This window comes from Syngnathus scovelli, chromosome 2, assembly GCF_024217435.2.
Source record: "Syngnathus scovelli strain Florida chromosome 2, RoL_Ssco_1.2, whole genome shotgun sequence".
Taxonomy (NCBI): Eukaryota; Metazoa; Chordata; class Actinopteri; order Syngnathiformes; family Syngnathidae; genus Syngnathus; species Syngnathus scovelli.
In genome coordinates, this window is record NC_090848.1 from 25,845,001 (window position 1) to 25,867,333 (window position 22,333).

At 40.1% G+C, this 22,333-nt stretch overlaps 2 protein-coding genes across 11 annotated transcripts in view; one reads left to right on the forward strand and one right to left on the reverse strand.

Moving 5' to 3' along the window:
- LOC125988692 (tumor protein D54) overlaps positions 1–22,333 on the forward strand; it is a 177,151-nt gene that overhangs the window by 67,553 nt on the left and 87,265 nt on the right. For 4 of the 10 annotated variants that reach the window (XM_068653210.1, XM_068653218.1, XM_068653216.1 and 1 more), the window contains one exon: positions 259–360. In XM_068653210.1, the coding sequence (XP_068509311.1) occupies positions 259–360 (102 nt within the window). Of the gene's footprint in view, positions 1–258; positions 361–18,038; positions 18,066–18,179; positions 18,225–22,333 lie in introns of all 10 variants that reach the window. The other 6 variants (XM_068653190.1, XM_068653207.1, XM_068653198.1 and 3 more) reach the window with 2 other exon arrangements.
- On the reverse strand, positions 394–15,337 carry LOC125988678 (uncharacterized). Its single transcript, XM_068649010.1, has 9 exons — positions 14,482–15,337; positions 13,510–13,626; positions 13,145–13,293; positions 12,665–12,854; positions 11,620–11,724; positions 10,811–10,915; positions 9,908–10,012; positions 9,101–9,205; positions 394–408 (listed from the first exon to the last, which is right to left on the reverse strand). The coding sequence occupies exons 3-9, from the start codon at positions 13,216–13,218 to the stop codon at positions 394–396; spliced, it is 699 nt and encodes a 232-aa protein (XP_068505111.1). The 5' UTR covers positions 13,219–13,293; positions 13,510–13,626; positions 14,482–15,337.

Below are 22,333 nucleotides of genomic sequence, written 5' to 3' on the forward strand. Positions count from 1 at the left end.
TACGCGGGCATCACTGTCTGGGCCTATACCAGATGTGTGTGAAATGGTACCCAAGGAGATTATTTTGGCAGAAAGAGTAGAACTAGGAATGGGAAAACCAGCTATTTATTAAACTTTACAGTATTGCTCCGTTTACCCATCAAGACCTAAATGTGGGAGCTCCAGGTGTACACTTTAAACATTGTTTTGTTTTTCACAGTTACTGTATCTGAAAACATTTTAAAGTAACCCTTCCAACCCTGGGCTACCCCTTTTCAGATACAAGAAGACTCAGGAGACCCTCTCTCAGGCAGGACAGAAGACCACTGCGGCACTCACCACCATGAGCTCGGCAATTAGCAGGAAACTGGGCGATATGAGGTATGGAGCTGGTTGGTAGCAGTGTTTCAACCTTCACATGATCATGACCTTTTGAGCACATTCAACCTTTTTTAGAAGCGTTCCATTTCAGTTCTGTCCACTGCTCTGATTGATTATACTTTATTTTAGATATTTCATTGTGATTTATTATACTTTATTTTAGATGTTTTTCATTGTAAAACATGATGTCTGCCAGGGCAGCTCAATTAATCGAATTTTAATCATAATCACAATTTTAGTTCCAGATAATCCCAGAATTCATATAACCGAGGACAAACGATTATTTGGTGTTTGCGTTCTGAGACGTGCATGCACAACCCCCCGCGTGTGTGGAGAGTGGAACTCCAGGCCATATTTAACAGGCAGTGTTGTACCTTAACGCGTTTAATGAACGAAAGTTCATGAATTTGTTCATATTTTGGATGAACGTGAACAGAATGGAACACATTTTTGTTCTGTGGACGTTTTTCTAAATGTGCTCATTTTGGAGCCGTTAAATGGTTTTGAACGGCAGTTTACTTTTGTTCAATGATGCCAGGTTTTCTCTTCTTAGACTTCAAAATAAATCCCCGCTACATACACTGTATACAAGGCTTAAATAGACAAGGGAAAAGGATATGCCAACCCCGGTCACAACAGTTGCACAGCTCGACACTCCATTCGATGAAAACTCCCGACGAGCAGCAACACACACACACACACACACACACACACACACACACACACACACACACACACACACACACATCCTTGTTAACCTCCCTCTGCAGGACCCGACTTACTTTACCGAGTTCTGGGGTCCACCCTTTCTAGTGGTCCAAGAACTATGAAAAAAATCAGGCAAGTCCCAAAAAAAATCTTGTTACTAAAAATCACTTTCAATAAACACAATTTGAAACTTTTTTTTTCATGTCAGTTTTTCAGTCATATCTGGGGCCTGTTTCTAACATTCCGGCTTTGCGGGTTCCACCTTTACACACATGAGATTTTTAGTCAGTTATGGGGATCGCTTTTAATATTTCAACCTTAAGAGGTCTACCTATACACACATTATTTTTTTAGCCAGTTATGGAGCTTGCTGTTAAGATTTAAGACTTGTTAGGTCTGCCTTTATAAAGAGGATCTATCAAGTTCAACCCCAACCCTAATCTAACCCAAACATGCATTTGTGTGGACTTAATCATTTGAGAAAACCTAAAAATTTTGTTAGTGTTATTAATACTTTCATCTGGCTAAATATACTAGATATACATTGAAATGTGCATTCTAAAATACATTCTGAAGTCTTTATTCAGATTCTGGTCCATTTTCCTTGGTCACAGTCTTAATATTCTTCAATTTGTTCAGTCATATTGGTACATTTTAAAATATTTAAATTCTGCATTTTAGCTAACTATAAAGTACACAGGATTTACAAGTAATAATTGTCTTGAGTCAAAATTTTAAATGGACACATTACAAATGTAGCCAATGAATAAAGGAACTTATTTAATCTAACATTTACGAACAGGAGAAGTGGAGCATAAAAAAAATCACAAACAAATAGTGAACAAATGGTGAAACAGGACCAGCCATGTGTTTCTATCTCTGTTAAGGGAAGCTGTTTCACTCATATTTTCTCCTCATGGTGGTTATTCTCTTTTTGACAAAGTACTTAACAGCTCGGTGCTTGTGGTTCTGCAGCAATGCATCTCTCGCAGTCAAGCTTACCAGGAACCTGATTTGTCAATATATACTTCCTTGAATGTTTATTTACTGCAGCACATTCCTCTGGGGTCCAGCTTCTTTTCACAACTTTTCCGTTACCTAAGGGCATAGGAAGAGCACTTTTTAGTTTACAACTTAATTAGAACAAAATTGCATAAAGAATACATTCACTTTATGTACAATTATCCGACAATATAATTCAAATGAGATATTTTATAACGTCAACTATCTTTGTCAACAGTGATGAGCCTACAATAGACATAAGTAAATCAGTTAATATCTGAGATATTAATCCGGTCATTTAAGTTGCTAGGTGGTCTTCAGTGTCAGCTGTTTTGATATTAACAAAATTAAAAATAGATGCACAAAAGGGTAACATTAGAATGCCCCCAGTTTTGGTGGTGGGGGAAAGAGGTCTCTCATTTTCTTGACTACTTTTAAGCAGTTTTGCATTTGACCAGAATGTCACTGCTGGTAGATGAAGCAATTCCTGGACCCTACAGAGGTTGCACAGGCAGTCAAACTCCACCATGGCAGCACATTGGGATGCACCATTTCTCTGACAAAACCATTAAGAACAGATACAAGTTGTTGCAAAATCAGGGAAAATAAAAAATAAAAATCAGAGAAAAATTTTTTTCAGACAGTGTTTTACATGTATGGGGAATTTGCTTTGATAACGTGCTACACATGGACAAACAAAGATGATAAAAGTAAATTTGGAAATATATAGTGTGTAAAAAATTAAATGCAAGCTGTATAAGAATGGTATCTGCCTTGGTGTGACAATGTGTGAATTTGCATATTCACTAATAGGTTAATCTAGAGCAATTTTTCTTTCTCTCTTTTGAGGTAAATGTGTCATGTATACATTACCGCTATTTAAAAATAGATGTAAACAAACATCTCACATATAATCAAGGTTAGCAATGACCTGTAACTCACATGAGAAAGGATGGGTCAATTTTCATTTTATGACAAAATTCAAAAGTTTAGACCTTACATGTCTAAGAAAAAAAGTCAAGTGGTGTTTAATATATCTTGCTTGGGTCATCTAAATCTTAGTAAGCAGCATATGTGAGGATAATTAGATACTGATACAGTAGTAACAATTGGGCAATTTAAAAGTAACTGTGATAAAGTTATATATTGAAAAGGATTACTCTAAACTCACCTCCCTTTTTGGCAGACTTTTCATTACTTGGGCCACGAGATGCGGAGGTACAAGAGGTCACTTCTATCACTTCTGGGATCAGCCCATCTGAAATGATGATTTTTAAGTACAGAAAAAAAACACAGTATAGCAATATTCTAAAACAAAAATTAACTGCACCTGTATAAGAATGCTTGGTCAAATTTAATATACTCTTGTTTTGAGCGGTCCTTTTGGGAATCATTGTCAGTATCATCACTGTCTGAGTAGTCCACTTTGAGAAACTCCTTTGATAATTGATAGCTCTATGGAGGGAATTAAAAGAAATGTGTTGTTAGTTTCTGCAAGCTACTCTTATATGCTGTATTAATATAAAGACTAGAAATTCTTTGCTCAAAATAATTAAAATTTCTGTCCAATATCTTAACTGGTAGACGACCGGTGCTGTACACATCCTCTGAAATATGCCAAAACCTTATATCACAGGAAATTTTACATATAAAACATGGAAAAGGCTCCAAAATTTACAACAAAGAAGCCACAAGAAACCATATTTCAGAAATCTGTTATGTGTGTGTGAATGATTGGCTTGGTTGGAATAACCATGACAACCTTAGATCCATACGGAGGGCCCCACAAGTAGCCATCAGAAATCTGTTATGTGTGTGTGAATGATTGGCTTGGTTGGACACCCATGGGCGGATGTTTCAACAATCCATCTATAGGTGTGTGTGCCACTGGTTCGTTTGGGCTCTATGAGGAGAACCACTAAAACCGTGTGATCCAATGGTTGGCTGAATGCTGTTTAAGGTACCTTCTGACTAAAGAACAGCTTTCCAACTAAAAGCTGTAAACTAAGAGAACAAGAAAAGGTCTACAAAGTTTATTTCTTACAACAAAGTCGCACTGAATGTTACCTGTTGGCTGGCATCTTGTTTGATGTTATCATCAGGGTCAGAGTCCTGCCAAGTTCTGGCTGGTTCAGGCAGCGCACCATCAACAGGAGCCTGAGAGCCTGTCACCTGGAATTAAAACCACAAATAACTTACCAACATCATACAGAAACCACAAATGACAGACTCAAGACCTGTATAGTTAAATCATGTGAAGTTAGTCCCCGAAACCAAACAAGCTTTTCTAACTAAAGTGTTCCAGTCAGTTCTGGATGTCTAATCAGGTCCTATAACAGCATCTTTATGGATGTAGTGGAGCATCCTTCAGCATGACACTTTAGCCGTTTAGCTGTTGAGGATGTGTGGAACTATAGCTGTAATATAATCAGCCTCCATAATGTCCATAACCAAAATATGATCTAAAAACATGAGACAACCTTCGATCCATACGGAGGGCCCCACAAGTAGCCATCAGAAATCTGTTATTATGTGAGTGTGAATGATTGGCTTGGTTGGAATAACCAAGACAACTTTAGATCCATACGGAGGGCCCCACAAGTAGCCATCAGAAATCTGTTATGTGTGTGTGAATGATTGGCTTGGTTGGACACCCATGGGCGCATGTTTCAACAATCCATCTATAGGTGTGTGTGCCACTGGTTCGTTTGGGCTCTATGAGGAGAACCACTAAAACCGTGTGATCCAATGGTTGGCTGAATGCTGTTTAAGGTACCTTCTGACTAAAGAACAGCTTTCCAACTAAAAGCTGTAAATTAAGAGAACAAGAAAAGGTCTACAAAGTTTATTTCTTACAACAAAGTCTAACTGAATGTTACCTGTTGGCTGGCATCTTGTTTGATGTTATCATCAGGGTCAGAGTCCTGCCAAGTTCTGGCTGGTTCAGGCAGCGCACCGTCAACAGGAGCCTGAGAGCCTGTCACCTGGAATTAAAACCACAAATAACTTACCAACATCATACAGACACCACAAATGACAGACTCAAGACCTGTATAGTTAAATCATGTGAAGTTAGTCCCCAAAACCAAACAAGCTTTTCTAACTAAAGTGTTCCAGTCAGTTCTGGATGTCTAATCAGGTCCTATAACAGCATCTTTATGGATGTAGTGGAGCATCCTTGAGCATGACACTTTAGCCGTTTAACTGTTGAGGATGTGTGGAACTATAGCTGTAATATAATCAGCCTCCATAATGTCCATAACCAAAATATGATCTAAAAACATGAGACAACCTTCGATCCATACGGAGGGCCCCACAAGTAGCTATCAGAAATCTGTTATTATGTGTGTGTGAATGATTGGCTTGGTTGGAATAACCAAGACAACTTTAGATCCATACGGAGGGCCCCACAAGTAGCCATCAGAAATCTGTTATTATGTCTGTGTGAATGATTGGCTTGGTTGGAATAACCAAGACAACTTTCGATCCATACGGAGGGCCCCACAAGTAGCCATCAGAAATCTTTTATGTGTGTGTGAATGATTGGCTTGGTTGGACACCCATGGGCGCATGTTTCAAATATCCATCTATAGGTGTGTGTGCCACTGGTTCGTTTGGGCTCTATGAGGAGAACCACTAAACCCGTGTGATCCAATGGTTGGCTGAATGCTGTTTAAGGTACCTTCTGACTAAAGAACAGCTTTCCAAGTAAAAGCTGTAAACTAAGAGAACAAGAAAAGGTCTACAAAGTTTATTTCTTACAACAAAGTCTAACTGAATGTTACCTGTTGGCTGGCATCTTGTTTGATGTTATCATCAGGGTCAGAGTCCTGCCAAGTTCTGGCTGGTTCAGGCAGCGCACCATCAACAGGAGCCTGAGAGCCTGTCACCTGGAATTAAAACCACAAATAACTTACCAACATCATACAGACACCACAAATGACAGACTCAAGACCTGTATAGTTAAATCATGTGAAGTTAGTCCCCAAAACCAAACAAGCTTTTCTAACTAAAGTGTTCCAGTCAGTTCTGGATGTCTAATCAGGTCCTATAACAGCATCTTTATGGATGTAGTGGAGCATCCTTGAGCATGACACTTTAGCCGTTTAACTGTTGAGGATGTGTGGAACTATAGCTGTAATATAATCAGCCTCCATAATGTCCTTAACCAAAATATGATCTAAAAACATGAGACAACCTTCGATCAATACGGAGGGCCCCACAAGTAGCTGTCAGAAATCTGTTATTATGTGTGTGTGAATGATTGGCTTGGTTGGAATAACCAAGACAACTTTAGATCCATACGGAGGGCCCCACAAGTAGCCATGAGAAATCTGTTATTATGTGTGTGTGAATGATTGGCTTGGTTGGAATAACCAAGACAACTTTCGATCCATACGGAGGGCCCCACAAGTAGCCATCAGAAATCTGTTATGTGTGTGTGAATGATTGGCTTGGTTGGACACCCATGGGCGCATGTTTCAAATATCCATGTATAGGTGTGTGTGCCACTGGTTCGTTTGGGCTCTATGAGGAGAACCACTAAAACCGTGTGATCCAATGGTTGGCTGAATGCTGTTTAAGGTACCTTCTGACTAAAGAACAGCTTTCCAACTAAAAATTGTAAACTAAGAGAACAAGAAAAGGTCTACAAAGTTTATTTCTTACAACAAAGTCTAACTGAATGTTACCTGTTGGCTGGCATCTTGTTTGATGTTATCATCAGGGTCAGAGTCCTGCCAAGTTCTGGCTGGTTCAGGCAGAGCACCGTCAACAGGAGCCTGAGAGCCTGTCACCTGGAATTAAAACCACAAATAACTTACCAACATCATACAGACACCACAAATGACAGACTCAAGACCTGTATAGTTAAATCATGTGAAGTTAGTCCCCAAAACCAAACAAGCTTTTCTAACTAAAGTGTTCCAGTCAGACCTGATGTCTAATCAGGTCCTATAACAGCATCTTTATGGATGTAGTGGAGCATCCTTCAGCATGACACTTTAGCCATTTAGCTGTTGAGGATGTGTGGAACTATAGCTGTAATATAATCAGCCTCCATAATGTCCATAACCAAAATATGATCTAAAAACATGAGGCAACCTTTGATCCATACGGAGGGCCCCACAAGTAGCCAACAGAAATCTGTTATTGTGTGTGTGTGAATGATTGGCTTGGTTGGAATAACCAAGACAACTTTAGATCCATACGGAGGGCCCCACAAGTAGCCATCAGAAATCTGTTATGTGTGTGTGAATGATTGGCTTGGTTGGACACCCATGGGCGCATGTTTCAACAATCCTTCTATAGGTGTGTGTGCCACTGGTTCGTTTGGGCTCTATGAGGAGAACCACTAAAACCGTGTGATCCAATGGTTGGCTGAATGCTGTTTAAGGTACCTTCTGACTAAAGAACAGCTTTCCAACTAAAAGCTGTAAACTAAGAGAACAAGAAAAGGTCTACAAAGTTTATTTCTTACAACAAAGTCTAACTGAATGTTACCTGTTGGCTGGCATCTTGTTTGATGTTATCATCAGGGTCAGAGTCCTGCCAAGTTCTGGCTGGTTCAGGCAGCGCACCGTCAACAGGAGCCTGAGAGCCTGTCACCTGGAATTAAAACCACAAATAACTTACCAACATCATACAGACACCACAAATGACAGACTCAAGACCTGTATAGTTAAATCATGTGAAGTTAGTCCCCAAAACCAAACAAGCTTTTCTAACTAAAGTGTTCCAGTCAGCCCTGATGTCTAATCAGGTCCTATAACAGCATCTTTATGGATGTAGTGGAGCATCCTTCAGCATGACACTTTAGCCGTTTTGCTGTTGAGGATGTGTGGAACTATAGCTGTAATATAATCAGCCTCCATAATGTCCATAACCAAAATATGATCTAAAAACATGAGACAACTTTCGATCCATACGGAGGGCCCCACAAGTAGCCATCAGAAATCTGTTATTGTGTGTGTGTGAATGATTGGCTTGGTTGGAATAACCAAGACAACTTTAGATCCATACGGAGGGCCCCACAAGTAGCCATCAGAAATCTGTTATGTGTGTGCGAATGATTGGCTTGGTTGGACACCCATGGGCGCATGTTTCAACAATCCTTCTATAGGTGTGTGTGCCACTGGTTCGTTTGGGCTCTATGAGGAGAACCACTAAAACCGTGTGATCCAATGGTTGGCTGAATGCTGTTTAAGGTACCTTCTGACTAAAGAACAGCTTTCCAACTAAAAGCTGTAAACTAATAGAACAAGAAAAGGTCTACAAAGTTTATTTCTTACAACAAAGTCTAACTGAATGTTACCTGTTGGCTGGCATCTTGTTTGATGTTATCATCAGGGTCAGAGTCCTGCCAAGTTCTGACTAGTTCAGGCAGCGCACCGTCAACAGGAGCCTGAGAGCCTGTCACCTGGAATTAAAACCACAAATAACTTACCAACATCATACAGACACCACAAATGACAGACTCAAGACCTGTATAGTTAAATCATGTGAAGTTAGTCCCCAAAACCAAACAAGCTTTTCTAACTAAAGTGTTCCAGTCAGCCCTGATGTCTAATCAGGTCCTATAACAGCATCTTTATGGATGTAGTGGAGCATCCTTCAGCATGACACTTTAGCCGTTTTGCTGTTGAGGATGTGTGGAACTATAGCTGTAATATAATCAGCCTCCATAATGTCCATAACCAAAATATGATCTAAAAACATGAGACAACTTTCGATCCATACGGAGGGCCCCACAAGTAGCCATCAGAAATCTGTTATGTGTGTGCGAATGATTGGCTTGGTTGGACACCCATGGGCGCATGTTTCAACAATCCTTCTATAGGTGTGTGTGCCACTGGTTCGTTTGGGCTCTATGAGGAGAACCACTAAAACCATGCGATCCAATGGTTGGCTGAATGCTGTTTAAGGTACCTTCTGACTAAAGAACAGCTTTCCAACTAAAAGCTGTAAACTAAGAGAACAAGAAAAGGTCTACAAAGTTTATTTCTTACAACAAAGTCTAACTGAATGTTACCTGTTGGCTGGCATCTTGTTTGATGTTATCATCAGGGTCAGAATCCTGCCAAGTTCTGGCTGGTTCAGGCAGAGCACCGTCAACAGGAGCCTGAGAGCCTGTCACCTGGAATTAAAACCACAAATAACTTACCAACATCATACAGACACCACAAATGACAGACTCAAGACCTGTATAGTTAAATCATGTGAAGTTAGTCCCCAAAACCAAACAAGCTTTTCTAACTAAAGTGTTCCAGTCAGACCTGATGTCTAATCAGGTCCTATAACAGCATATTTATGGATGTAGTGGAGCATCCTTCAGCATGACACTTTAGCCGTTTTGCTGTTGAGGATGTGTGGAACTATAGCTGTAATATAATCAGCCTCCATAATGTCCATAACCAAAATATGATCTAAAAACATGACAACTTTTGATCCATACGGAGGGCCCCACAAGTAGCCATCAGAAATCTGTTAGTGTGTGTGTGAATGATTGGCTTGGTTGGAATAACCAAGACAACTTTAGATCCATACGGAGGGCCCCACAAGTAGCCATCAGAAATCTGTTATGTGTGTGTGAATGATTGGCTTGGTTGGACACCCATGGGCGCATGTTTCAACAATCCTTCTATAGGTGTGTGTGCCACTGGTTCGTTTGGGCTCTATGAGGAGAACCACTAAAACCATGTGATCCAATGGTTGGCTGAATGCTGTTTAAGGTACCTTCTGACTAAAGAACAGCTTTCCAACTAAAAGCTGTAAACTAAGAGAACAAGAAAAGGTCTACAAAGTTGATTTCTTACAACAAAGTCTAACTGAATGTTACCTGTTGGCTGGCATCTTGTTTGATGTTATCATCAGGGTCAGAGTCCTGCCAAGTTCTGGCTGGTTCAGGCAGAGCACCGTCAACAGGAGCCTGAGAGCCTGTCACCTGGAATTAAAACCACAAATAACTTACCAACATCATACAGACACCACAAATGACAGACTCAAGACCTGTATAGTTAAATCATGTGAAGTTAGTCCCCAAAACCAAACAAGCTTTTCTAACTAAAGTGTTCCAGTCAGACCTGATGTCTAATCAGGTCCTATAACAGCATCTTTATGGATGTAGTGGAGCATCCTTGAGCATGACACTTTAGCCGTTTAACTGTTGAGGATGTGTGGAACTATAGCTGTAATATAATCAGCCTCCATAATGTCCATAACCAAAATATGATCTAAAAACATGAGACAACCTTCGATCCATACGGAGGGCCCCACAAGTAGCTATCAGAAATCTGTTATTATGTGTGTGTGAATGATTGGCTTGGTTGGAATAACCAAGACAACTTTAGATCCATACGGAGGGCCCCACAAGTAGCCATCAGAAATCTGTTATTATGTGTGTGTGAATGATTGGCTTGGTTGGAATAACCAAGACAACTTTCGATCCATGCGGAGGGCCCCACAAGTAGCCATCAGAAATCTTTTATGTGTGTGTGAATGATTGGCTTGGTTGGACACCCATGGGCGCATGTTTCAAATATCCATGTAGGTGTGTGTGCCACTGGTTCGTTTGGGCTCTATGAGGAGAACCACTAAAACCGTGTGATCCAATGGTTGGCTGAATGCTGTTTAAGGTACCTTCTGACTAAAGAACAGCTTTCCAACAAAAAACTGTAAACTAAGAGAACAAGAAAAGGTCTACAAAGTTTATTTCTTACAACAAAGTCCAACTGAATGTTACCTGTTGGCTGGCATCTTGTTTGATGTTATCATCAGGGTCAGAGTCCTGCCAAGTTCTGGCTGGTTCAGGCAGAGCACCGTCAACAGGAGCCTGAGAGCCTGTCACCTGGAATTAAAACCACAAATAACTTACCAACATCATACAGACACCACAAATGACAGACTCAAGACCTGTATAGTTAAATCATGTGAAGTTAGTCCCCAAAACCAAACAAGCTTTTCTAACTAAAGTGTTCCAGTCAGACCTGATGTCTAATCAGGTCCTATAACAGCATATTTATGGATGTAGTGGAGCATCCTTCAGCATGACACTTTAGCCGTTTTGCTGTTGAGGATGTGTGGAACTATAGCTGTAATATAATCAGCCTCCATAATGTCCATAACCAAAATATGATCTAAAAACATGAGACAACTTTTGATCCATACGGAGGGCCCCACAAGTAGCCATCAGAAATCTGTTAGTGTGTGTGTGAATGATTGGCTTGGTTGGAATAACCAAGACAACTTTAGATCCATACGGAGGGCCCCACAAGTAGCCATCAGAAATCTGTTATGTGTGTGTGAATGATTGGCTTGGTTGGACACCCATGGGCGCATGTTTCAACAATCCTTCTATAGGTGTGTGTGCCACTGGTTCGTTTGGGCTCTATGAGGAGAACCACTAAAACCATGTGATCCAATGGTTGGCTGAATGCTGTTTAAGGTACCTTCTGACTAAAGAACAGCTTTCCAACTAAAAGCTGTAAACTAAGAGAACAAGAAAAGGTCTACAAAGTTGATTTCTTACAACAAAGTCTAACTGAATGTTACCTGTTGGCTGGCATCTTGTTTGATGTTATCATCAGGGTCAGAGTCCTGCCAAGTTCTGGCTGGTTCAGGCAGAGCACCGTCAACAGGAGCCTGAGAGCCTGTCACCTGGAATTAAAACCACAAATAACTTACCAACATCATACAGACACCACAAATGACAGACTCAAGACCTGTATAGTTAAATCATGTGAAGTTAGTCCCCAAAACCAAACAAGCTTTTCTAACTAAAGTGTTCCAGTCAGACCTGATGTCTAATCAGGTCCTATAACAGCATCTTTATGGATGTAGTGGAGCATCCTTCAGCATGACACTTTAGTCGTTTTGCTGTTGAGGATGTGTGGAACTATAGCTGTAATATAATCAGCCTCCATAATGTCCATAACCAAAATATGATCTAAAAACATGAGACAACTTTCGATCCATACGGAGGGCCCCACAAGTAGCCATCAGAAATCTGTTATTGTGTGTGTGTGAATGATTGGCTTGGTTGGAATAACCAAGACAACTTTAGATCCATACGGAGGGCCCCACAAGTAGCCATCAGAAATCTGTTATGTGTGTGTGAATGATTGGCTTGGTTGGACACCCATGGGCGCATGTTTCAACAATCCTTCTATAGGTGTGTGTGCCACTGGTTCGTTTGGGCTCTATGAGGAGAACCACTAAAACCATGTGATCCAATGGTTGGCTGAATGCTGTTTAAGGTACCTTCTGACTAAAGAACAGCTTTCCAACTAAAAGCTGTAAACTAAGAAAACAAGAAAAGGTCTACAAAGTTTATTTCTTACAACAAAGTCTAACTGAATGTTACCTGTTGGCTGGCATCTTGTTTGATGTTATAATCAGGGCCAGAGTCCTGCCAAGTTCTGTCTGGTTCAGGCAGCGCACCGTCAACAGGACCCTGAGAGCCTGTCACCTGGAATCAAAACCACAAATAACTTACCAACATCATACTGAGAGTAATTCAAATAAAAGAGACAAAAATCTTCCTTTTTTTAATAACAAATTAATATTCCAACTTGCATACTTGATCTTACTGACTTACTTTTTCACGCCATGGCCATTTAGAATCACCATAGTTGTAATCGATTTCAGTTCCCATTTCTATGTTTTTGATGGCAAAAAGGCACAAATGGGGCTCGTCATTTACTATTTTTTTCATGGTGCAGTTTGGAGACTTGTGGTTGTCATTCACTAATCTTCCAAGAGAGCCATCCTCTGTTGATGCATCAATACTAGGAAAGAAAAAACAGAAATCAAACATTTTGTATCATATAACTAGTTTTTTAGTAAAATAAAAGTTGGCTTACAGAAATAAAAACTTGCAACATTTCAAAAGAAAAGTTGAGAGGGAAACAATGTCTTTTTGAACGTCATAGCACTAAATAAAAAAAATTGTTAATGCCACAATCCTGATGTGTTATTGAAATATTGCTTCTGAGTGACTCACTAATTTAGGGTATTTTATTCCAGTCTCTTTCTAGAGTTCATAATTATTGTATAGAAAATATTTGGATATACATACCACCAGTAATGATTCTGCCATTCAAAGTCAAAGAGAAATGTACTCTCCTTTTCAGAGTACTGCTTGTTTGGCATTTTTCTGCTGACAGAAGTTGTATTCTAAGATGAACTCTCCTTGTTCAAAGTGCTGGGTAGCAAACACGCCTCTTCCTGCAAGGACATTTTATATAAAACCATTGGTTATGAGAAAATAAAGATACACCTTTAACCAAATAATTGTGGTGTTATCTTACAATTTTAATACTAAGTTCTCGCTTAGAAACAGAAATACAACAACCAATCTGAATTTGATTGTTTTTTGTGTTGTTTTATAAAATAAATAAATATATACTTAATGGATAAATGGTCTAAAAATGAGTTTATTACCTTTTTGATCATCAATAAATCTTTCCACTAGTCCAGGTTTGTCCTTTGAGGATTAAATGTAAAAGGCTGCTTCATCAGCAGGCTTTTTTCTTGCTTTCCTTTTGGACATTTCTGGCTCTAAAAAATAATTCAAAACATGGCAGAGAGAACTTTAACAAGCACTCTATATTAATTTTAAAAGATTTGTAATCATCCACTGTATAAAGACTGAAGGAATAAGCCTGGCCTGAGAACTAACAGAAAAAGAGTGATTAAAGAAAGAATATTTTTCAGAAAATACTGATATATTAATGAAAATGTTTGTCGGTTTGAAGCTGAGCTTTGTTACTTTTAACTAGTCACAGTTCCAACCAGGTGCTGCATCCAAAGAAAAGTTATTTCAATAGTTTTACCAGTATAACTCGTTATACTTTTCAGGAGCTACCAACTCGTTTTTATTATGTTTGTGTTTGAAAAGTGAACGTAGCATCCTGATTAGCGGTAGCTAATTAGCCAATAAGCTAGTTTCCGGATAGTTTTATTTGCGTCAGAATGCTTGTGTTATTTAAAGAAAGCATTCTTACATGATAGAAAACCACCGAGAAATACAGAAGACATGCAGATATATCATAACACTGAGCACACACGTGTTTGACGAGTTTTGAAGTGGTTTCGGCAATTACGGCCAGAGTCCGGTTCTGGGCTTAGCAATTATGAAACATTAGCACATCGAAATCATCCTGAATATAGCACGGAGCAATTATACATTCTGTCGTTCTCTTTTACACCATTGTTTTTAAAACCACTGCAAGCTAAGATGAATAACAAGTTAAAAAGCCGGACTGTCTGAGGGGAAAACGTTACGCCATCCGAGTGACAATATACCGAATCCGAAGCCATAATCATTGCATATAAACCCCTCGGGGTCTGGACAAAAAGCATTTCTACATCAGTTTCTTGTACTTAGTATTTACATGCAGTTGATTTACTCACCGTGTATGTTGTGTTTCGTTATGAGCAGCGTGTCTTCGTCGCGGAGCAGTCTCAGTCTGGCGGCGTCACACGTGGCGAAGTGACGTTAAGCTGGTGGTTTTAGCCGCATGAAGCTAACACATGCAATACCTGCTGATTTAACTAATATGTAAACTGATGGTAAAGAATAAATTACTATTTATTTATACCTTTATTTTTATGTTTAGAACATGAAAAATGCACGAGATGCTGATTTAACTAATATGTAAACTGATGGTAAAGAATAAATTACTATTTATTTATACCTTTATTTTTATGTTTAGAACATGAAAAATGCACGAGACAGTTTTTAAAATAAGCCTAATAGAATGAGCGTATTTTTATAAAGCAAGTGTAATGAATATTAAATAACGTAGATAAATTGCAATTGTAATGCAGGAATTTTATGTTTACAGTATTATTTTAGCTGCTATGGTTACTAAAATAATAATTACCTGGTTTAAATCTACAGGAAATAGCATTTTATTTTCTTAATCAACACTCGGATCACGAGGTGCCCTGATTGGTTGAATCACACACACTTCCGGTAGTGTGTATACTTGCAATACCACTTGCCATGGTCGGGGGGCCGCTACTGAGCACACACACTTCACACACACAATTCTCAACATTGCGACCATGAGGGGTAAGTGAAAAAAATTCGTGAGGCATGTTGTTAGAGCATTTCAAGCTGTTTTAGAGTGGTTTCCCGAGTGGGGTCCATGATTTTGGACCCCACAACGACACAGGGCCCCACTTTGTTGGTGGGCTCCCTGTCTTCGGACCCCCCATACTAATAAAAACAAGTACACACACACACACACACGCACACACACACACACACACACTTGCTCTTTCTTGTCAAATGGCAACGATAAATTATCATCCTATGAGAGCATTCAGGAATTTGGTGTTGAATCACAAATTATGGTTTCTTTTGTTTTAGTAATTAATTTGAGCTTTGCACCTTTACCTTTGCACTTTTATGCCCAAATTCTAAACGTTTTCAGGTTCTTTGGGCAGACAAGAAAGTGTGGATGGAATTGGTGAAAACAATAACAAAATGCCAAAATGCCAGGGGGTAAAACAGCTCGTAGCAACTTTTTTTTTTTGGGTGGGGGGCCGGGGGTTGGGGTAAGAGAAGAACTAGAAATTTTTCATTTTTAAACTTAAAAAAAACTTAGTTCATAAAATTTTAAATTTGTGAACTGAACTTTGAAATAGTTTGTGTAGAAAAATGAACTTTCCTCGCACTGTTAACAGGAGTGTTTTTGAAAACTTCCATAAATGCTGTTCCAAACATGTTTAATAAATGCTTTTCCAATTTCCAAATCTTAATCTTAAAATTTAATTGTGATTTCAATGTTGAACAGAATTATTGTGATTTTTACCGATAATCTAGCAGCCCTAGTTTCTGCTGATTCTTAAGAAATCTAGCGTTATAGTTTTACTATCGTATCTTACCATAAGGCGCACTATAAAGCCTTTAATTTTCTCAAAAACCAAAGGTGCACCTTTTAATAAGGTGCGTTTTTGTGTGGACTGAATTCCAAAATATGTTAATGTTGTGTGGCTGCCGCCACATGCAGGGACGTAATATTTAGATGTACACCCAATGAACCAATCATTACGTTGTACAAAAATTTGTATAGCGAGGCGGTCAACCAATCAGCGAACTGTCCATAATACGTACATAGAATATGTACCTCCGTTGCGATTGATAAATAAATACTATCGGTTGGTGCAAAGCAAACAGCATTAGGACCCTTTAAAATGGCATCACCAAAGAGATATAATTACGAGGCACAATTCAAGCTTCCTGGAAAGCTGGGATCATTGTCGAAGAGCAACGTGACAGCGACAAGCCAATGACGAGACGGAATTTGTCATATTTAACTTGCCCGAGGACTTTGATGGATTTGCGTATGAATGTCGATTACCAATAATGTGAGTAGTGTACGGTTGGTTATGGTTAAATAGAAGAATAAAATACAACTCACTGTCTTGCTCCTGTTTTGCTTTCTTTTGTTTACCGTAAGTCATGACATGTATGCCCTCTTTAATATGGTGCATCCTATGTGTGGATTAAGTACAGACTAGCCCCCGCAATTGAGTCTGGGCCTTTAAACCTGAAGCGTCTTATGGTGCGGAAAATACGGTTATTTAAATTCTCTCTAATAAAAATTTAAAACTTGTACGGTTTCAGATTTTCTGACTCTTTGGAAACCTTTGTGGCTACAATGCACAAATATACAGGCTCAAACACATTACAACAAAATTGTCGCATAGTAGAAATAAAAAGTCTCTGCACTCCTGTTAAAAGGAAAATACAGTGGAGCCTCAGTTTTCGACCACAATCCGTTCCAGAAGGCTGTTCGAGAAGTGAATCATTCGAATTCCGAATCATGTTTTCCCATTACAAATAATGGAACAAATTTTAATCCATTCCGAGCAACAACAAAAAAAAAAAAAACGCCTTTATTAAGCAGTTTTTCATTTGCACATTTTTGTCCGATCGCGCAACTGCAACGCACCGCCGAACGCGCAACCGTAGCGCGTCGCCGACCGCGCAACTGCACCGCGCTGGTCCCATTATTGTGACAGAGCCATCGCTGAAATTTAGAAAACATTTTTAAAGTCCTGATGTACTTTCCAAATTTTAAGTGGACCTCAGTGCGTAGGGAGCTTAATTTTGTCCAATCGCACAACTGCAGCGCACCGCCGAACGCGCAACCGTAGTGCGTCGCCGACCGCGCAACTACACCGCGCTGGTCAAATTAATTGTGACAGCCGTCACTGAAATTTTGAAAATATTTTTAATGTCCTGATGTACTTTCCAAAATTTAAGTGGACCTCAGTGCGCAGGGAGCTTAATTTGGTCCGCAACCACAGCGCGCCGGGCGCTCACTGTCACATTGTTTTAAGAGCATCTTTGTGTTTTAGGATGGCTTTACTGCTCCCACTTGCTTCCTTTGGAGGCATGATTAGAGTTGATGGAATCCTCAGAGTAACGAGATTGTAATACCGAACGGAGTCAGTTGGCATGCGGGTCCTCTCGGCTCATCTCGCGAGGTTTCGACAACCGAATTTCGTCCGACATCTGAAGCAAAAAAAAATCTCATTTTTTGTTCGAATACCGATTTGTTTGAGAACCGGGACGTTCGAAAACCGAGGCTCCACTGTATATCCATTTTTCTTTTGCAAGAAAGGGTGGTGTGCCACTGGATAAAACACTGCTCAAATTCTACAGTGTGTGGAATAAGACAAAAATAAAAAGTGAGATTTGTTAAATTCATTGGGCCAAAAAAGATTGCTAAAAAGATTTCATTTTATTAGTATTACTATTAATAAGTATAATAATACAATAATGTGCTAAACTAACAAAAAAATTTGTGGCCTATTAAACAGAGCAAAATTCTTCATGTCTCCTCACAATTCTTTGTCTTCCTTAATCCGCTCTTGTTGCTGTGGTGAACTAATGCTTTAGCCTCAGCTCACACTCATTTTTATGTCTTTCTTAATGTTACTGTGCTCTGCAGAGTGGTTCCTTTCTCCAATTCTTTTAGGTAAGACTGCGCTGCTTCCTCTCTGCCACTTCACTATCAATGCGTACGTAGGTCTATCTGCTTTGTATTGTAACACGTGCATTTTTCTTTGTCTCCTCTTTAATGCTTACAAAGTAGCCACTATTCTATTCGCCACTCTATAAGTATGCCAGCTATGAGGTAATGTAACACACACACACACACACACACACCACTAGTAATTATAAAAACTGTCATTGACAATATTAGAATGTCATAACCTCGCTATGTTACAATTTTACTATAGCTGTGATCCATGCTGTTTGGAAGCAGGAATAAATAAAAAATAATGGCTGACAATCTTGAAAACTTGAAAACTTTTGGTATAGGTGATACGTCATCTATAGCTGAGCCAATATGTTATTTGGGTGTCTAATATGGATATTAAGACCTTAAAAATAATTAAAGTCAATATGTAATATATTGGCTGATAAACAATTAACAGTACCATCCATCATATCCAATAAGAACATCCATCCATCCATTTTCTGAACCGCTTAGTCCCCACGGGGGTCGCGGGCGTGCTGGAGCCTATCCCAGCCATCATCGGGCAGTAGGCGGGGGACACCCTGAACTGGTTGCCAGCCAATCGCAGGGCACACAGAGACAGACAACCAATCGCACTCACACTCACACCTAGGGACAATTTGGAGTCTTCAATCGGCCTACCAAGCATGTTTTTGGAATGTGGGAGGAAACCGGAGTGCCCGGAGAAAACCCACGCGGGCCCGGGGAGAACATGCAAACTCCACACAGGGAGGGCCGGAGGTGGAATCGAACCCGCACCCTCCTAACTGTTAGGCGGACGTGCTACCCAGTGCGCCACCGAGCCGCTCCCAATAAGAACATGAACAGGATAAATGCAACATTTTTATAATACCCCAAATGTGATTCAGGACAAAGCAGAAAATGCTTAAATTAGGATACTTTTAATTTAGTAACACTATTAACATAAGGGAGGTGGCTTGGTGGCGCACTGGCTAGCACGCCCGCCTCACAGTTAGGAGGGTGCGGGTTCGATTCCACCTCCGGCCCTCCCTGTGTGGAGTTTGCATGTTCTCCCCGTGTCCGCGTGGGTTTTCTCCGGGCACTCAGGTTTCCTCCCACATTCCAAAACCATGCTTGGTAGGCCGGTTGAGCACTCCAAATTGCCCCTAGGTGTGAGTGGTTGTTCATCTCTGTGTGCCCTGTGATTGGCTGGCAAACAGTTCAGGGTGTCCCCCGCCTACTGCCCGATGACGGCTGGGATAGGCTCCAGTACCCCCGCGACCCCCGTGGGGACAAAGCGGTACAGAAAATGGATGGATGGATGGATGGATATTAACATAAGGATTGTAAACAATAGCCATGAGGATTAACAGTTGCCTAAATGTCACAAAAATTTTGTGACATTTAGGAAATTTTGAAATTTTGAAGTGCTGTACATGAGATAATGGTGATAATGGTGTGAGATAAGTCCACGCATATGTACTGTACCTTTTATCTTTGCATGTGAATCTGTGTACACAAAAATGAATACATATTGACCTAGGTCGATTAATTGTTGATGCGCTAGCATCTACATAAGAATATACTATTTTCAAGCAGCCCAGAGTTTGAAGAGAAAGGTGACCAGGTAAAGACAAGAGAAAGTCAAATATTTTAATTAATGGAGGCAGTACTTTAATTAGACTTGTTATGTTGGTGGTGTCAAGTTACATGGTGGTTAGGATGGTACAAGATGGTGCGTGAATGTGTATTAGATTTGACCCAGACGAATTGGCTCAGATGTAATTCCAAATTTCACCAGAAGATGGTGACAAAGCTTGACATTGGAGACCTGAAGGAGGGGCCTTGAGCAAGGGTTACTTAAAAGTTAGTTCTTCAAAATTAACTATTGTTAAACTGGTAAAGGGGGGTTTGTTGGTTGAACCAGTCAACCTCCATTGCCGGTCCAAATTTGACCAGAAGATGGTGCCAAAGTTAGATTGACTTGACATAGGGGTTACCTGATGGAAACTATCCATCCATCCATCCATTTTCTGAACCGCTTAGTCCCCACGGGGGTCGCGGGCGTGCTGGAGCCTATCCCAGCCGTCATCGGGCAGTCGGCGGGGGACACCCTGAACTGGTTGCCAGCCAATCGCAGGGCACACAGAGACAGACAACCAATCGCACTCACACTCACACCTAGGGACAATTTGGAGTGATCAATCAGCCTACCAAGCATGTTTTTGGAATGTGGGAGGAAACCGGAGTGCCCGGAGAAAACCCACGCGGGCCCGGGGAGAACATGCAAACTCCACACAGGGAGGGCCGGAGGTGGAATCGAACCCGCACCCTCCTAACTGTGAGGCGGACGTGCTACCCAGTGCGCCACCGAGCCGCCCCTGATGGAAACTAGTAGATAAATAATTTAAATTGTTAGTGACTAGAGAAACACAACCTGTCTGAATTACGCATAGAATCACACAATTTTGGATTATTTTATATTATTTAGTTTTACTATAATATACTTTGAAACAACTTGAGTATTTTAATCTGCCAACTAGGAGAACCCATGATCATAGTTACGATTATGTTAGTGACTATTGTGAAAACATGTTTTGTTGTTGCAATGTTTAATCGATATCAAAAATGTATTTAACACTGATGTTCCATTTACACATGAATGTATAAATGAGAGCAAAGACAAAGAGGAGGCAGGGGTTGATAGTGATATTGTTGGTGGAAGACTGTGATCCCACGCATGAGCCTGACCCTGACGTCACCTCATCCAGTTGAGGCGGCAAGATGCTATTTGGTGGAAGGCTTTGATCCAACGCATGAGCCTGACCCGGAGGTCACCTCATCCGGTCGGAGATTCAGCTGCAGTCTATTCTAGAATCAGTCCTGGGAAACACAGGTATATGACGTAATGGAAAAACTGGTACGTGACCAAGCTGGTGTAGGACCCACATACGGAGGCCTATAAAGAGGTCGTCCTGACAAAGAACAGGGCTTGCTCGCTCTCCCCGTCAGGGCTTTGCCCCTGCGGGCTGCCCGTGGTCCAAGAACGCCGATTAGACGAAGATAGATTTTTAATTCTTTTTTAGATTAGATGAAAATCTACTAAAATGAATTCATAGTATCTTAAAATTGGACTTTGTCAAATTTTAGGCTTCGAGGTCGGCAGAGGAGAGAGCTGCTTCTGTAGCAGCAAGAGGGAGACGCGTTGTCCTCTCCCTCATCAAGGCCGACCTATTTTTTTAAACAAGATTCGGATTTTTGGAACAAGAAGAACTGACCCCTCGACTTTTCCACCAAATTGCATTTTATAGCTTTTGTCTCTTACCCTTTTTTACTATTTGAGAGTTTTGCAATCGAGACTATAATCTTTGCTCTATTGTGATTGGTGAGTAGAATTATTGTTGTTTGTTCGAACAATCGAGACTTGTAATTCTTTTTCTTGCTTATTCATTAAATTTCTTCTTAATCCTTAATTCGGTTATCGATTGTTTTGTATTAACTATGTTAAAGTTAAACGACAAAATGCAATTCCTGGAGAAATTGCGTGTGAAGGCGAAGACTATGAATAACCTCTTGGGGAATGCTGCCGAATGATGTTGAAACGAGTTGAATTACTTGAGAAATGTAGAAAACAGAAATGTAAAGCGAAATTTTGGAGAATTTGTGGTGAATTTCAAAATTGAAAATTTGTCATTTTTGGTAAGTGGGAAGTTGTGGAATGGGTAGGAAAATGATGAAGAGTTGAAAGTTGGAACGTTGAATCGGTTGAAAAATGTAGAAATTAGAATTGAAAAATGAAATTTTAGAGAATTTGGCGTAAATTTCAAAATTGACAATTTTGAACTTTTGGTAAGTGGAAAGTTGTGGAATAGGTAGGAAAAAGATGAACAGTTAAAATTTGGAACGGGTTGAACCGGTTAAAAAATGTAGAAGTTATAACAAATGTTGAATGCCTCAGAGAATGAATGGAAATTTTTGTGCCTTCTTGTTTTATTTTTCTTGTGTTGTTTACTTGTATGTACATTTTGAACTATGTCTTGTCACCGTGGGATAGTGGGAACGTAATTTCGATCTCTTTGTGTGTCTTGGCATGTGAAGAAATTGACAATAAAGCAGACTTTGACTTTGAGGAGAACTGAGTTAACAGCATATCACTGCATCATACACCAGGAAGCACTATGTGGCAAAGTCCTGAAGATGGACCATGTAATGAGTACTGTAACGCAAACCGTAAACTTTATCCGAGCTAAAGGGTTAAATCA

What these genes read in the sequence shown, in the direction of transcription:
- LOC125988678 (XM_068649010.1), bottom strand. Translation starts at nt 13,218, where the DNA reads ATGCCAAACAAGCAGTACTCTGAAAAGGAGAGTACATTTCTCTTTGAC. An exon ending in AACAAGATGCCAGCCAACAG is followed by an intron (nt 10,013 to 10,810) that starts GTAACATTCAGT and finishes TTTTAATTCCAG; the next exon opens with GTGACAGGCTCTCAGGCTCC. An exon ending in AACAAGATGCCAGCCAACAG is followed by an intron (nt 9,206 to 9,907) that starts GTAACATTCAGT and finishes TTTTAATTCCAG; the next exon opens with GTGACAGGCTCTCAGGCTCC.